The sequence below is a fragment of the Callorhinus ursinus genome, unplaced genomic scaffold (assembly GCF_003265705.2).
Source record: "Callorhinus ursinus isolate GAN/ISIS: 27379988/994484 unplaced genomic scaffold, GSC_fseal_2.0 scaffold172, whole genome shotgun sequence".
NCBI classification, from domain to species: Eukaryota; Metazoa; Chordata; class Mammalia; order Carnivora; family Otariidae; genus Callorhinus; species Callorhinus ursinus.
Window position 1 is genome coordinate 60,264 of NW_027397234.1, and position 13,609 is coordinate 73,872.

General features: G+C 58.9%; 1 protein-coding gene and 1 non-coding gene across 4 annotated transcripts; both read left to right on the plus strand.

The window, feature by feature from the left end:
* The first annotated feature begins 1,381 nt into the window (after positions 1-1,381).
* LOC112813577 (melanoma-associated antigen D4) lies at positions 1,382-8,986 on the plus strand. Of its 3 annotated transcripts, none has more exons than XM_025858584.2 (13): positions 1,382-1,537; positions 2,534-2,744; positions 3,025-3,858; positions 4,210-4,413; positions 4,524-4,587; positions 4,811-4,890; positions 5,280-5,371; positions 6,014-6,093; positions 6,178-6,220; positions 6,660-6,722; positions 7,693-7,807; positions 8,148-8,578; positions 8,769-8,986. In XM_025858584.2, exons 2-13 carry the CDS (start codon positions 2,535-2,537, stop codon positions 8,776-8,778), a joined length of 2,226 nt encoding a protein of 741 aa, XP_025714369.1. In that variant the 5' UTR covers positions 1,382-1,537; position 2,534; the 3' UTR covers positions 8,779-8,986. The 3 variants fall into 3 exon arrangements, with proteins under 3 accessions (XP_025714369.1, XP_073746543.1, XP_025714368.1); XM_073890442.1 differs by having other exon boundaries at positions 1,398-1,537; positions 2,447-2,744; XM_025858583.2 differs by having other exon boundaries at positions 1,399-1,537; positions 2,504-2,744.
* Positions 7,300-7,429, plus strand: LOC112813578 (small nucleolar RNA SNORA11). The gene has a single exon (XR_003205546.1). It is a non-coding gene; the product is annotated as a small nucleolar RNA SNORA11 (small nucleolar RNA).
* Positions 8,987-13,609: the final 4,623 nt, after the last annotated feature.

Sequence of the window (13,609 nt, forward strand, 5' to 3'; positions counted from 1 at the left end):
TCCACCATGGATTTTGTAAAAAGCACAGGTTCGATTTGAGTTGGAAACATAGCATCTTCTCCCTCCAAAGCAGTTCCTCCAGTCATTCTGGAAGCATAGCAGCATGTGTTGGGTTGGGTAAGTGCTTCCTGTGCTTCCCATTTTGCATATTGAGAAACCAGGCTCAGAGGTGTCCAGTGACCTGAGCAGGTTCACACAGCTAGCAACAGACTGGCCCATAACTCCATCCCTGGAATTCTCAAGACCAGCCCAGCTTCTTTCCACAAGACCACAGCTGCCCCAGGCCCCCACCCTGGAAGGAACCCCGGGCAAACATTTACTCTGAATCGGGGCTTGCCATGGCTCAGACACACAAGTGCCTGATTGTCCTGTCTGCTCCAGCGGGCACCAGGAAGGCCTCAGGGGCAGCGTGTTCATGCCACTCACAGCGAAGAGGCCTGACAGTTGGGGCAGGGAGTGGACCCCAAGGAGCAATTCCCCCAGCTGGATGGACCCACCTAGAGTAGGCAAGGGGTGGAGACTGCGGGGGGGGGTGGTCTCTACCTGTGTCTGGATGCAGAGCTTGAGCTTGGGTCTCAGACAGCACAAACTTGGCTTGTTTGGGACAAGTGTTGGCAGGGCAGGAGAGGTGTGTGTGTGGGGGGGGTGCGGGGAGGTGTGGATCGGTCGCTCAAACTGGAGAGGGGTGCCTGCCTCAGTCCCCGGGCCAGCACTACTGGGACATGGGGTTTGGAGTCAGGAAGATTCAGGACCACTATATTGCATTTTCTGTTGACTGGTTCTGTGGCCTTGTCTATTCATGCGGTGTGTCTGTGCTTCAGCTTTCTGATCTGTAAAATGGGGATGCTGACATCCACCTCCCAGGGCTGCCGTGAGAGGAAGGCGAGCCCCAGCGCAGATAGTGCTGTGATGCCCAAGCTGCATAAAGAGTAGCTGGGGAAGCAGATGTTCCCATTGTGGCCGGGGGCCATAGAGATGGACAGTGCTGGGGAACACAAAGGCAAGTGGCATCCTCTGGCCATTTCCATTCCCCTTGTTACATACAGTTAGACACCCAGCTAGAGACCTCTGTGTTTGTGACCTAGGGGTCATGCTGGGGAAGCCAGGCATAGTGTATTCCAGACCACACTGGAGGAGCTTAGCGGGAACGGGGAGGACAGGGAAGAGAAGCATTTGTGCAAAAGTGCGGGGATCGAGGGTAGATGATTGGGTGGTCCAAGTGCACCACACAGGCTGTGAGTGCGCGCGCCTCGGGTCAGAGGAGGGGTGAGGGGTATCTGGCGGGAAGAAGAAAAACCCCCCTCCCCGCCCACCCACTCGCGGAATCGCATGCGCACTGGGGACCTGGTGGAGAGGGCTTTTGTTGGGAAAGCGGGCGGGCTGGAGGGGTCCGCGCATGCGCAGGCTGCCCAGCCGCGGGGGGTGCGCGGAGAAAAGGGGCGGGGTGGTCGGAGCTGCTGTGCTGGCAGCAGTAGGCGAGGGCGCGGCTGCGGGGTTCCTGGTGCTGAGGACGGACGCCATTGGAGCCCCAGGGAAGGTAAGGATCCAGCCTCAGACCGGACCGGGAGAGGGCGAGTGGAACCCGGCACGCTGCGCCCTCCCCACCCCCACACCCGGATCTGAACAAAGCCCAGGCACTCAGAACCCGAGCCCTATTAGACCCACGGTCTAGGTAGGACCCTCCCCCACCCCCACCCCCACCCCCACCCCACCCCACCCCCCGCCGCCCTCTCCCGCCAGGAGACGCAGGGCTCTCTGATCTGAGCCCTACTTATACCGGAGCCCGCGATCCGAACCCCTTTAGCAGACCCGTGTGCTCCCTGCTGAGCTTCCTTAGAGCGGAGGCCCTACCCCCACCCCAACGACTCCTGGATCAGTCCCAACCAGCTGACCCCGTTGCCCCCTTCCTGGAGTTGCCATCCTGGGGCTTGAGACCTCTAGCGCTCCAATCCATGCCTCACCTAGTCCGAGCCCCCACCCCCCCACCCCTGGAGCTCCTCCTGTATGAGCCCAACCCAGACCTGAATCAGCTGAACTCCCCCGCCCGGACCTAGCCAGAGGGTCTCTGGATTCAGTTTCCCATAAGCTTTCCGGGGCCCCTGTTGTCTAAGCCCTCTCATGTCATCTGCTCCCCTTTCATCGTCAAATCAAAGCCCTTTGTTTCTCCCTGTCTCAAAGCACATCCCCTGTGGGACTCTTCAGACCTAAGCCCGCCAGTCCACCCCCTATTCAAATCTAGCCGCTGAGATGGGGAGCCTGCCCATCCTAAACTCCCCTTTAAGTGCGGGGTCTCCTCCGACCAGCTCTCTCCCTCTCCCAGAGCTCTGTTAGATTCTCTGACAGAATCTAACCCAACAGATACCGCCTCCCCCCCGCGCCCCCCCCCGCCCCCTCCACCACCGCGTACTGCCTAGTAACCTGATGATTGCCGCCCCCCCACCTCCAGAGAGATCCCACTGGATCCCGCCCCCTCCCCCTGAAGAGGCCTCACCCTCCCTCCCAGGCTGAGCTCTCTTCTCCTTGGGACCCCCAGCATGGCTGAGGGAAGCTACCGCATGGAATCGGAAACCTACAACGTTGAAGACATGGACGAGGGTAGTGATGAAGTCGGGGAGGAGGAGATGGTTGAAGGAAACGACTATGAAGAATTCGGTGCTTTTGGAGGCTACGGCACCCTCACCAGCTTTGACATCCGTATCCTCAGAGCCTTTGGGAGCTTGGGTCCAGGCCTTCGCATCTTATCGGTGAGGCCCCTGGTGGGCCACCTGCTGGCCCTGGGCCTTCTCCCCCTCCCCGCCCAAGCTGCTGGGGAGGGGGGTGGGGTGGTGGATGAAAGGGAGGGTTGAGGGGGAAGGACTGCCCAGCTTCCCCAGCCTTCCCTCTCCTGCTCCGAGAAAGGGGGCTTGGGAAGGTCTGGGGGGTGGTGGGAGCTGGCTGCAGGGAGGAGGCTGGCCAGCACAGGAAAGCATGATGGGAGCACGGAGAGCTGTCTGCCTTCCCCTACCCTTCTCTCTGGCCTTACAGAATGAGCCCTGGGAACTGGAAAACCCTATGCTGGCTAGGACTCTGATGGAGGCATTTCAGCTGGATCCAGAGACACTTGCCAATGAGGCTGCCGCCCGTGCCGCCAACGTAGCCCGCGCGGCCGCCTCCAACCGTGCTGCTAGGGCCGCCGCTGCTGCCGCCCGTGCGACCTATAATCAGGTGGTCGCTCACCGCCCGGTGGCCACAGACCCAGCTTCAGGAGAAGCTACCCAGCCCGTGACCTCTGCGGCCCAGGCTCAGGCAGCCGCCCCTGAGACAACCCGTGCTGCTCCGCACGTCTCCCAGATGCTAGTCAACAGTGAGGTGGCCGCCCCGGGGGCTCCGGCAACGTCCACAAAGCCCCAGACGGCCTCCCAGGCCCAGGAGGCCGCTACCGAGGGCCCTAGTACTGCCTGTGCTTTCGCTCAGGCTCCCTGTGCTAGTGAGATGGATGCCACCCGGCCCAAGACAGCCTTCCTGGGTCAGAACGATGTCTTTGATTTCACCCAGCCGGCAGGTGTCAGTGGCATGGCCTTCCCACGCCCCAAGAGACCTGCCCCAGCCCAAGAGGCTGCCCCAGAGGGCCCCAGTGCTGCCTCCTCGGGGGTGCCCCCGGCAGCACCTGCTAGGGAAGGGGCAGCCACCCGGCCCAAGACGACCAAGTCCGGAAAGGCTCTGGCCAAGACTCGGTGGGTGGAGCCTCAGAATGTTGTGGCAGCCCCTGCCACCAAGGCCAAGATGGCCCCGAGCGTCCCTGAGCCCGAGGGTGCAGCTGCCACCGCTCAGCACAGTGCTGAGCCCTGGGTCAGGATGGGAGGCAAGAGGACCAAGAAGGTGAGACCTCCCTGCTGTCTCCAGCCCCCCCTTGCTCCCCTCCGTTCTCTGCTCAGTCCTCTTCTCTGCCCCCTCCCCTCCTGCCCCCCTCCCCGCTCCCCCTTGTCTCAGCTTGTGCATGTTTGTCCAGCACAGTGCAGTAGTGTGCTCTGACTGCACAAAGTCTCTGCCCTCAGGCCTGGAGGGAGAAGAGGTTGGCTCAGTGCCGGGCACGTAGTAAGCACTCAGCACACGTCATCTGCTGTTTGTACTACTTGATTTCCAAGTACCTGCTCTGGTTAAGATGTGTGCAGGGCACTTTTGCATGGCCAGCCTGGTAGCCCTGGGTCTCTCCTCTCTCTCACGCTATAGTCCAAGCACCTGGATGACGAATATGAGAGCAGCGAGGAGGAGAGAGAGCCTCCTGCGGTCCCACAGACCTGGAGAGCATCGCAGCCCCCATTGACGGTGCGGGCTCAGGTGGCTCCCCGGCCCCCAATGGCCCTGAGGTCCCAGGTACCCTCAAGACACGTACTGTGCTTGCCACCCCGGAACGTGACCCTTCTGCAAGAGAGGGTAAGAAACCTGCCTTTCCCCCCCCCCCATCTCCCTCCTCTCCTCTCCTGTGGGCCAGTTCTTGGAGGTCACCCGTGTCTTGATCTCCCTGTGTGCTCCTCCTTCTCCAGGCGAATAAGTTGGTGAAATATCTGATGATTAAGGACTACAAGAAGATCCCCATCAAGCGCTCAGGTGGGCAACCTGGGCCCCGTCCCCGAGCTCTGCCCTTCCACTGTCCCGTCCAGCATCAGCTGTCTCCACCGAGCACACCCAGCTGATCGCTCCATTTGCACAGTATGGGTCAGGGAGGGGGTCCCGACGGTGCTCCCCTCAGCAGGGCTGACGGAGGGGCTGCTGCAGCTCTTTGGCCCCTGCTCAGCCCAGGTGCTCTCTCCACCTCTCTCGCCTCTTGCAGACATGATGAAGGACGTCATCCGAGAATACGACGAACATTTCCCTGAGATCATTGAACGAGCAACATATACTCTGGAGAAGGTGGGCGAGTGCCCGGGCAGCTCACTGTGGTACAAGAGCTGCAGGGAAGCCTTGAGCCCTGCAGCCCCTTGAGGCCCCCTTTCAGTACTACCTGCTCCGGGAAGGCTTCCCCAGCTTCTCCTCCCGGGAGCGTCCACTGCATACTTGCTTCCCCGGAGGGTTCCTCTCCCTCAGATTCTTTCAGTGTCCCTGCTCTCCTGAAGTGGGTCCTACTGCTTTGGCCAGTGCCAGAGCTCCCACAGGGCAGTCCCTCTGCAGCCTCTCTTCTCGAGCCTTCCCCATAACTTCAGCGACCCTGGTGAGGGAAAGTTCTAACGGGGAACTGAGGGACTGCCTGCAGGACAGGCAGTGTGGGTTTCTGCTCTCATGTTGTTTCCTACCCCACGTAGAAGTTTGGGATCCATCTGAAGGAAATTGACAAGGAAGAACACCTGTACATTCTTGTGTGCACACGGGATTCCTCAGCTCGCCTCCTGGGAAAGTAAGAAAGGGCAGGAGGGTTGTGGCCTTCCTCACTGGTGCCTCCCCCTCCCCGTCCCCTCAGAGAAACGGGAAAACAGGGCTTTGGTGCCTGGCACAGCTCCCACCCACAGGTAGTGGTGCCCAGTAATTAGGGGATGAAAGGGGAAGTGGCCTGGGGTGAAGCCTTGCTGCTCTCAGGACCCCCCACGTCCACCCCCCCTCCCCCCGCTGCCACCTCCCCGCCCCATCTTCCTAGGAAAGCAGGCTCCTTGTTGCCTGCCTCTTCCTGCTACGCGCTTGGCCTGGGCTTGGCAGAGTGATCCGGGGGGAAGGAAGCTTCCCATCCAGTGTAACTCCGGACGCTCAAAGGGCAGGGAAGGTCTGGATGTGCCTCTGGACACACTGTTGCCAAGTGGTGGCTCCCCGCCTGACCCCATCCTGGACGGAACTCTGGGAGGGAGTGTTCGCATCCACGTTTGAGGCGTGAAGCGGTTCAGTCTCAGACAGAGGAATGAATGGTCTGGATGAGAGAGCAAGCCATATGTTGAGTGGGAAGAATGGCCCGGTAGCCCAGCCATCCGGGAAGAGCTAGTTGGGTGAGCCAGCCCTAGTCCCTCGGGCAAATGGCTGCTGGACAGGATCCCTCTTTCTACACCTTCAGGACCAAGGACACTCCCAGGCTGAGCCTCCTCTTGGTGATTCTAGGAGTCATTTTCATGAATGGCAACCGTGCCAGCGAGGGTGAGTGGCTGGACCCACAGCTGGGGGGTTGCCCACAGTCCCAGCTTTGTGTGCTGAATACCTGTGGCTCTTCTCCCCTCACAGCTGTCCTCTGGGAGGCACTACGCAAGATGGGACTGCGCCCTGGGTATGATTGGGCTCTCGGCTCCCGCCCCTTGGTGTTGTCCTTGGGCCCCGGTGGCCCCGGGGTGGGATTAGCCTGAGGGCCTGGTGCAGGGGAGTGGACCTCCTGGCCTGGGTAGAGCGCAGAGGGTCCCGCTGGGGTGCATGGGGAAATGGTCCCAAACTCTCAGCCCGTCTCTGCTCCATGTCCCCTCTCTGTCCCCAGATGGGACCCAAGAGAACCCATCAGAATTAGGGGTTCCGATCACACCCTTGCCTAGGGCATCCCTGACATGTGGCCCTGTGGCCCCTGCTGCCACCCCAGGCCTCCATGGCGATGCGCTGCCCCCCCCCCCCCGACACACACACAGACTTGGAAGCTGTCCATCCTGCTAGGGAGTGCTCCTGCCCACCTCCGGGCACCGCCCCTGTGTGTAGTCATGGATTCCTTTCCTGGCCCTCAGGGTGAGGCACCCATTCCTTGGAGACCTGAGGAAGCTCATTACGGAGGACTTCGTGAAGCAGAAGTAAGTAGTGGCCAAGTTAACTTCGTCTCACACTCGTGCACTCCTCGTGGGCTGATGTGGCTGAGCAAGCCATTCCCTGTGCCAGATCTTAGAGCCAGAGGGATAGGTGTCTCTGGTGTGAGGGTGGGCGGGGTATGTGAGTGTTGGCAGGGAGTGGAATTCCAGCGCAGCCTTGGGCAAAGGGAGTCGAAGTCGGCAGAGGACACGGCGCAAGGTGTATTAGAACCACCGTGCCATTTGGTACCCGCCCTGTGGGCGGCTGGCGAATGTCTCCTGCTTTACATCCTGGGAACCTGGGGCTCGGAGAGTAGAAGTCTTGAGTTTGGCCCCAGCTGGTAAGGGGCCCATTTGGTCCTGGAGCCCAGGCCTCCTAACTTTCCGGTCAGGCCCACCCTGTCCTCGGTCCTCACACAGGCGTGCACTCACACAGGCACAACAGACTGGCCCAGACACGCGCATGCGCACACACGCAGAGTGGGGAGTACGCACGGAGTGTGCCGCTTTTCCCCCCTTTACGATCCTCTTCTATGGCGGACTGTCCCAGGGTTCCACCAGGCCGTGGATGGGAGCCTGCGATGGAGTGTGCTCATAGCAGAGGGCCTGAAGCAATGGCTCCTGGGTTTACAACACACCCGAGGGGCATCTGGGTTCATTGTGACAAAGGGCGTGAAACTTGTGGCCTTCCTACGAACAGTTACCCGACACGTGTCCCACCCCGCACCTCCACGTGGCTTCTTCTGGGCAGGACCAGCGAGCGGCCTGGGGCTTTGTAGGCCTCAGTCCTGGAGGCAGAAACCCTGGGAGTGAGCGTGGGAGTGAGGCATGGGCCGGAGGGCCGGAGGGCCAGGACAGTCCTCCCGCAGGAGCTGGGCTGCAGTATTGGGACTGGGAAGGGCCTACCCGGGAGCCCTTGGTGCGACGACAGTTCTGCCTGGCTGGAAGCAAATGTTTCTCTTCCTCTTGCACTGAGGTACCTGGAATACAAGAAGATCCCCAACAGCAGCCCACCCGAGTATGAATTCCTCTGGGGCCTGCGAGCCCGCCACGAGACCAGCAAGATGAGGGTGCTGAGATTCATCGCCCAGGTAACAGGGGAGCCTCTGTTTGGGGCCAGGCAGTGTGGTGTGAGTTTGGTGCTTGTCATACCCTCTCTGTTTCTTGGCTACGGCCTCCCCCTCAGGCTGTTGGTCCAGTGAGGATCCAGACAGGTTCCTAAGTAGGTCACTTGCCCAAGTTCACAAGTGCAGTAAGTGTGAGGGATGGGGTGAGGCCCCAGGGCTGGCACGGAGTCATAGGAGAGTCGGATTCCAGTGGCCTCGACTTGCCTCGTGACCATGCCCAGCCCACGGGAGGGTGTATGGCAGGAAGCAGGTGCTCAGTGAATGTGGGGTAGCTGTGCGGATGGTGTCTGTTACTCCACTGCAGAATCAGAACCGAGACCCCCGGGAATGGAAGGCTCATTTCTTGGAGGCTGTGGATGATGCTTTCAAGACGATGGATGTGGATATGGCTGAGGAACATGCCAGGGCCCAGATGAGAGCCCAGATGAACATCGGGGATGAAGCTCTGATTGGACGCTGGAGCTGGGATGACATACAGGTGGAGCTCCTGACCTGGGATGAGGATGGAGATTTTGGCGACGCCTGGGCCAGGATCCCCTTCGCTTTCTGGGCCAGATACCATCAGTACATTCTGAATAGCAACCGTGCCAACCGGAGAGCCACGTGGAGAGCTGGCGTCAGCAGTGGCACCAACGGTGGGGCCAGCACCAGCATTCTAGATGGGCCCAGCACCAGCTCCACCATCCGGACCAGAAATGCCGCCAGAACGAGTGCCAACTTCTTCTCCTGGATCCAGTGAGATTTGCAGTGGATACCTGAAACTCCGAGGGAGGGGCTGTGAGAAGTCAAGTCGGGGGCAGGCCCGGGTGGTGCAGTGGGGGAACAAGGAGTTGTGAGAGACACTTGTTTGTTTCTTCGTGTCCCCTTGCCCCCCCCCCCCGTCTCATGTCTGTTCATAGTTCTGCTTTTGTGTCTTGTGTTACAGACAACGCTGATGAACCGCGGCTGTCCCTCATCAAGCCAGAGTGCCTCCTCGGATCCCTCCTTCACACAGCACTCTAGGCAGCTTCTACCTGCCCATCCAAGATGGCATGCAAGATGAAGCTCCCTTTGCCCTTCCTGCTTTTGTTGTGTGCTTTTGTTGTGCGCTTTTGTCGTGTTTTCATGTTTTTGGTATCAGTGTTACAGTAAAGTTGCAAAATTACTTGGGACGTTTCCTCCTTTATTTGCGCACGTACCTGTGCACGTGGTGCTCTGAGCGGCACGTGGCTGGGGGCTCCGACATAGACACTGCCCGCCTCTGCCTGGAAGGCAGCAGGTGTGGGGAGGGCGCCGAGAAGATGTGGAGATGCCAGCTGAGTGTCTAGGCCATGAGTTTCGAGAGGCTCCTGTCCACATAGTGACGTGATTTCCTCCACGGTACAACCCCAGTTAAGACGCCAGTGGTGGGGGCGGTGGCAGGAAAAGGGATGGCGTGGAAGGCTGTGGGTTGGTGCCACCGTCCCTCCCACCAAGGAACAGGGTCCACAGACATCCACCAAGACCCACCTCCTCCACCCCATCTTTGGAGGCGCCATCTTGGAACCCTTCCCTCCTCCTCCACACAACTTCAGCACCTCATCCCTCCCTCACATGGACCCTCAAGGACAATGAGATAGGCCTCGGCGACATCTCACCCCTCCAGCAGGTTGAAGGAGGAGCCATTATTGCCCTCAGAGTAGGTTCGATGAAAACAGACCTCGACAGCCTGTGACCCTGACCCGAGGCCTGCTGGTGGGCTCCGGAGCTCTTCTTCACTGGAAACAGGGCCCTCCCAGTGAAGCCAAGGCCAGGCCTATGTCCTGGTGTCTTCAAGGGCTGGGTGGTCCCTGCAGGAGTGCGGCTGGGACTGCAATCCCTCCAGTGGACGGCAGTGAGAGCAGAGACGCCTGGGAAGGGCTCAGTGGCAGGCTGGGACAGTGTCCGGAGCTCTGTCGGCTCCCTGTGATGTCCACACTTGGGCGGACGAGGCCCCAGGTTAAGAAGTAGGAGTGACTCGGGTAAGGGCCCCCGCACCCCATTGCCTCTTTTCCCCAAGAAGAGGTTCCCTTCTCTCCCCCAGACTGGGCTCCTGACCCAGATCCAGGCCCATGATTTCACAGGCCCAGTGAAGAATGAAAAACGTGGGCCCCCTTGCTCAAAAATGATGAAGAATTCCGAGAGAGCGACGGCTTGGGCTTGAGCTAGGTGTGCAGCCCCTCCGCGCACAGGGTCCTGTGGGGCTGCATAGGTGATACCCCCAGGAAGCTAAGCTGTGTAAGCTTTCCTCCCCCTAAAGTCGGGCTTCAGGTGGATTTCTGCCTTGCTGGCCACTGCTGTGGTTTCTGCCTGCCCGGCGGCTGGGTCCCTGCTTGGCCACGAGGACACTGTGATTCCGACAGAATTTGAGTCCCCTCCTCTTTGGCTTTACTGACGCACGGTCTGGGATGTGAGAGGGATGAAGGATGCCTGGGAGCCCAGTCCTGGGGTGATGAATGATTCGAGACTTTTCTGGTCCTCTCACCCTGGGACCCTCCCAGGACCCTGCTGGTGCACACAGCAGGCACATGCCTTTCCATAGATGAGGGTGCAGGCACTCACCCAAGGCCACGGGCAGGAGTTTGAGCACTGGGTGCAGAGGACACCTGAGATACGGCATCTCATCTGGAAAGGAGGAGAAAGCAGCTCTCAGAGACAGGCAGGGTGCTGGGGACAGTGCCACCTCCCCAGGCCGGTGGGCTTGCACCACTCCCCTCTTCCATCCTCCTTTTCCCTGGCTGGCCTCTCCTGGTGGGGGTCGGGGGGCGGGTTTCCCCAGAGCCGCACTCTGCACTACTCAACGGGTAGTTGAGAGCAGGGTGGGCGGGGAGGAAGAAAGCAGTGGGGTGGCCTCTGGGACAGGGAGGAAGGAGCGCCTAGGGGAATGCTGACAGACTGACTGGCAGGCAGGTCAGCTGGGAGGCTCTCCACCTGCTCCCTCACAGGGCAAACGTGACACCAAGGCAGGGGTCCTTCCTGGGACCCCAACCCAAGACCCTTCAAGGCTAAATGCATGCTCTGCCCACTGCAGCCGGCTCCCACTGCCTCGGAGGGGCTCACAGTGTCGTGGGAGCAACACCCCCATCTCTCACCACTCTCCAACAATAGCCACCCTCTCCCAGCCAGGCTGCCCTTACCACTTCCCAGCTCCCTTCACTGGGCCAGGTCCAAACCCCTCATGGCTTCCCTGCCCCCGAGGCTCCTCCTGGGCTTTCAAGGCTCCTACCACCCTCCCAGCCTCCTAAGACATCAGCTTTGGCAATATCCTGGGCATCCATCCCGCTCCTCCTCCTCCTCGTCTTTGTCATCGTCATGGTCAGGCCCTGGGGCCCGGTGCTCTGGGTGCAAGACCTCATCCCGTCCTCGCTGATACTCTGCGGGGGCTACTGTTCCCCATGGCACACGTGACAAAATGGACCCAGAGGAGGGAAGTGACTTGCCTGAGGTCTCTGTCCTAGCTCTGCCACCACCTGGGCAAGTGACCTTGGCCCAGCCTTTTCTCCCTCTGGCCCTCAGAGTTCCCACCTGTCACAGCACAGGATTGGGCTAGATAGATGTACTCTGAGGGTGCCCCAGCTCTGAGGTCCTGTGGGTCTGCTTTCCCAGTCTTGAGGCATCTCTCTGGGCCTCAAGTTTCCTCACTGAGTAATAGGGGTAAGAGCATGTGCCCAGCACTGCCTGGCCCAGCTCCCAGGGCGGCTGGGCACAGCTGGCGTGGCCTGCGCATGAAAGAAAGTAGGAAGTGGGTAAAGCAGTGGGAGAATGACAGGTGAATGTGCTCCTCCCCCACTCTATGAGTGTCTGAGGTGGGGGTCCTGTGAAAAGCACCTGAGACTGACACCCCTCCCTGGCCCTCTGAGCCCCGTGACCTCGGGCAGGTCACTTCACCTCTCAGAGCCTCCATCCCGTCATCTGCACAGTTAAGGTTACTTACACTGCTTGCCTCATGGTCCCAAAGACAGTACCGAGCAGTAGAGATTGGAAGTTACCGGAAATCTAGTAGCACCCCAAACCCCATCCCCTTTTCCAGTGAGGAGACTGAGGACCAGGCAGAGGAAATGACTTGACCAATGTCAAGTTCTCAAGTTCCCCGGGTTTCAATTTGGGATGACTCCATATTACAAGTGCCCTTTATTTGGAAACCAACATCATAGAAATGATACAAACCCACGGGATATCGTACGCTTCAAATATGACTTTGAATGCTCCCCTCACAGCCTCACAGTTTCCCAGGATGCCAGCACTTCAGCATCCACGTCAGAAATGGGCTGTCACACCTGAAGGTGACACAACAGTCCCTTGCCAGGCTTCCTGCCTTGGTCTGTGGTTCAGCCAATACATGCAGTTCTATTTTGTGGTAGTTGACATGTCTACGGGTTGCAGAACTGCAGAAAGGAAAAGCAGCGTGCATACCCAATGACTACAGGAAAGAAGAAAATGACAAAGATGGTGGGGCTAGAGTTGAGGAGGATATGGAACAAAGCAACTCCGCTACAGTGTCCGTGGAAGTCTGAATTTGTACATGGCCTTGGAAAAACATTAGAGAATTACAGCATGTTGCTACCTCACGGTGCCTCGAGGGAGCAGATGTCAGAGACAAGTTCTAGGTGAAAGTGAGCCTTCTGAACGCAGAGAGGTAAGAAACGGAAAGGTGGAGCTCTACTACCACTAGCCCATTGCCTTTAGCCAGGAATCTGAGATGCCTGAGAGCCGGATCAACATGTGCCTTGTGGAAGAGCTGCAGTTGCTAATTAGGCTTTAGGCTGTCTCTGAAGCTGTCTAGGAAACTTTGGGGTCCTAGCCACTGGAACGGGGACACCGTGGAGGACCCCTACGATCAGGCCACCCTCTCAAATCTCCTCCTCTTGCTTTCCCACCCCTCCACCTGAAAAAGGGACGCAAGGCACAAGGTTGGAATGCAGTGGGGGGCAAAGGTAAGGGCAAAAATCAATGCAGAAGGACATTTCCCAGGAGATGGAGTCCAACCAGTGTAGTTTCAAATTCTGGTTCTGAAGCGCGCCTTGTTCATCTGTGTGGTGGCGGGGGTGGGTGCGGAGGAGAGCCTGGCTAGAGCCTTCTGCTTGGTGCCCACAAGTACACCCTCTGAATAGGGGTGAAAGGCCCTGAACGCTTTCATTATCACAGGTCTCTGTTTGGCCATTTAGCCACCTGAGCTCCTCCAAACCAACCTAACCACAGGGTTCTCTTTATCCGCTTTACTGAGGTTTAATTTACAATCAAAATAATGCCCATTTAGGTGGACAGTTCCATGGACTTTGACAAATGCTACCATCCATGTCACTCCCACCCCAATCAAGACAGAGAACAGGTTCAGCATCTAGTAGTGTTCCCTTGCGCCCCTTCCCAGTGAATTCCTACCATCCACATCCCGCCTTAGGCCACCACTGACCTTCTTTCTATATCATCATGGATTAGAATTCTCTCCCCTAGAGTCTGTTAACACATAAACATGCAGTATGTAATCTTCCGTGTCGACCGGCCTTCTATTTCTCTGCTTCAGTGCTTTGGATATTCTATCCACGGGCTGGCATGCATCAGGAGATTAAATCAAAACGGTGGGCACCTGGGAGGCTCAGTTGGCTAAGCACGTGCCTTTGGCTCAGCCCATGATCTCAGGGTCCTGGGATAGACCCCAGGTCAGGGCTCTGTGCTCAGCAGGGAGTCTCTTTTTCTCTCTCCCTCTGCCCCTCCCCGCCCGCACCCCCACCCCGCTCCTCCTCTCCCTAGCTCTCGCTCTCTATCTCAAGT

Excerpts from the sequence above, each read along its gene's own strand:
- LOC112813577 (XM_025858584.2), top strand. The coding sequence starts at position 2,535 with ATGGCTGAGGGAAGCTACCGCATGGAATCGGAAACCTACAACGTTGAA. Across the intron at positions 4,588-4,810 it reads GATCCCCATCAAGCGCTCAG|ACATGATGAAGGACGTCATC; the intron begins GTGGGCAACCTG and ends CGCCTCTTGCAG. Across the intron at positions 5,372-6,013 it reads TCAGCTCGCCTCCTGGGAAA|GACCAAGGACACTCCCAGGC; the intron begins GTAAGAAAGGGC and ends CTACACCTTCAG.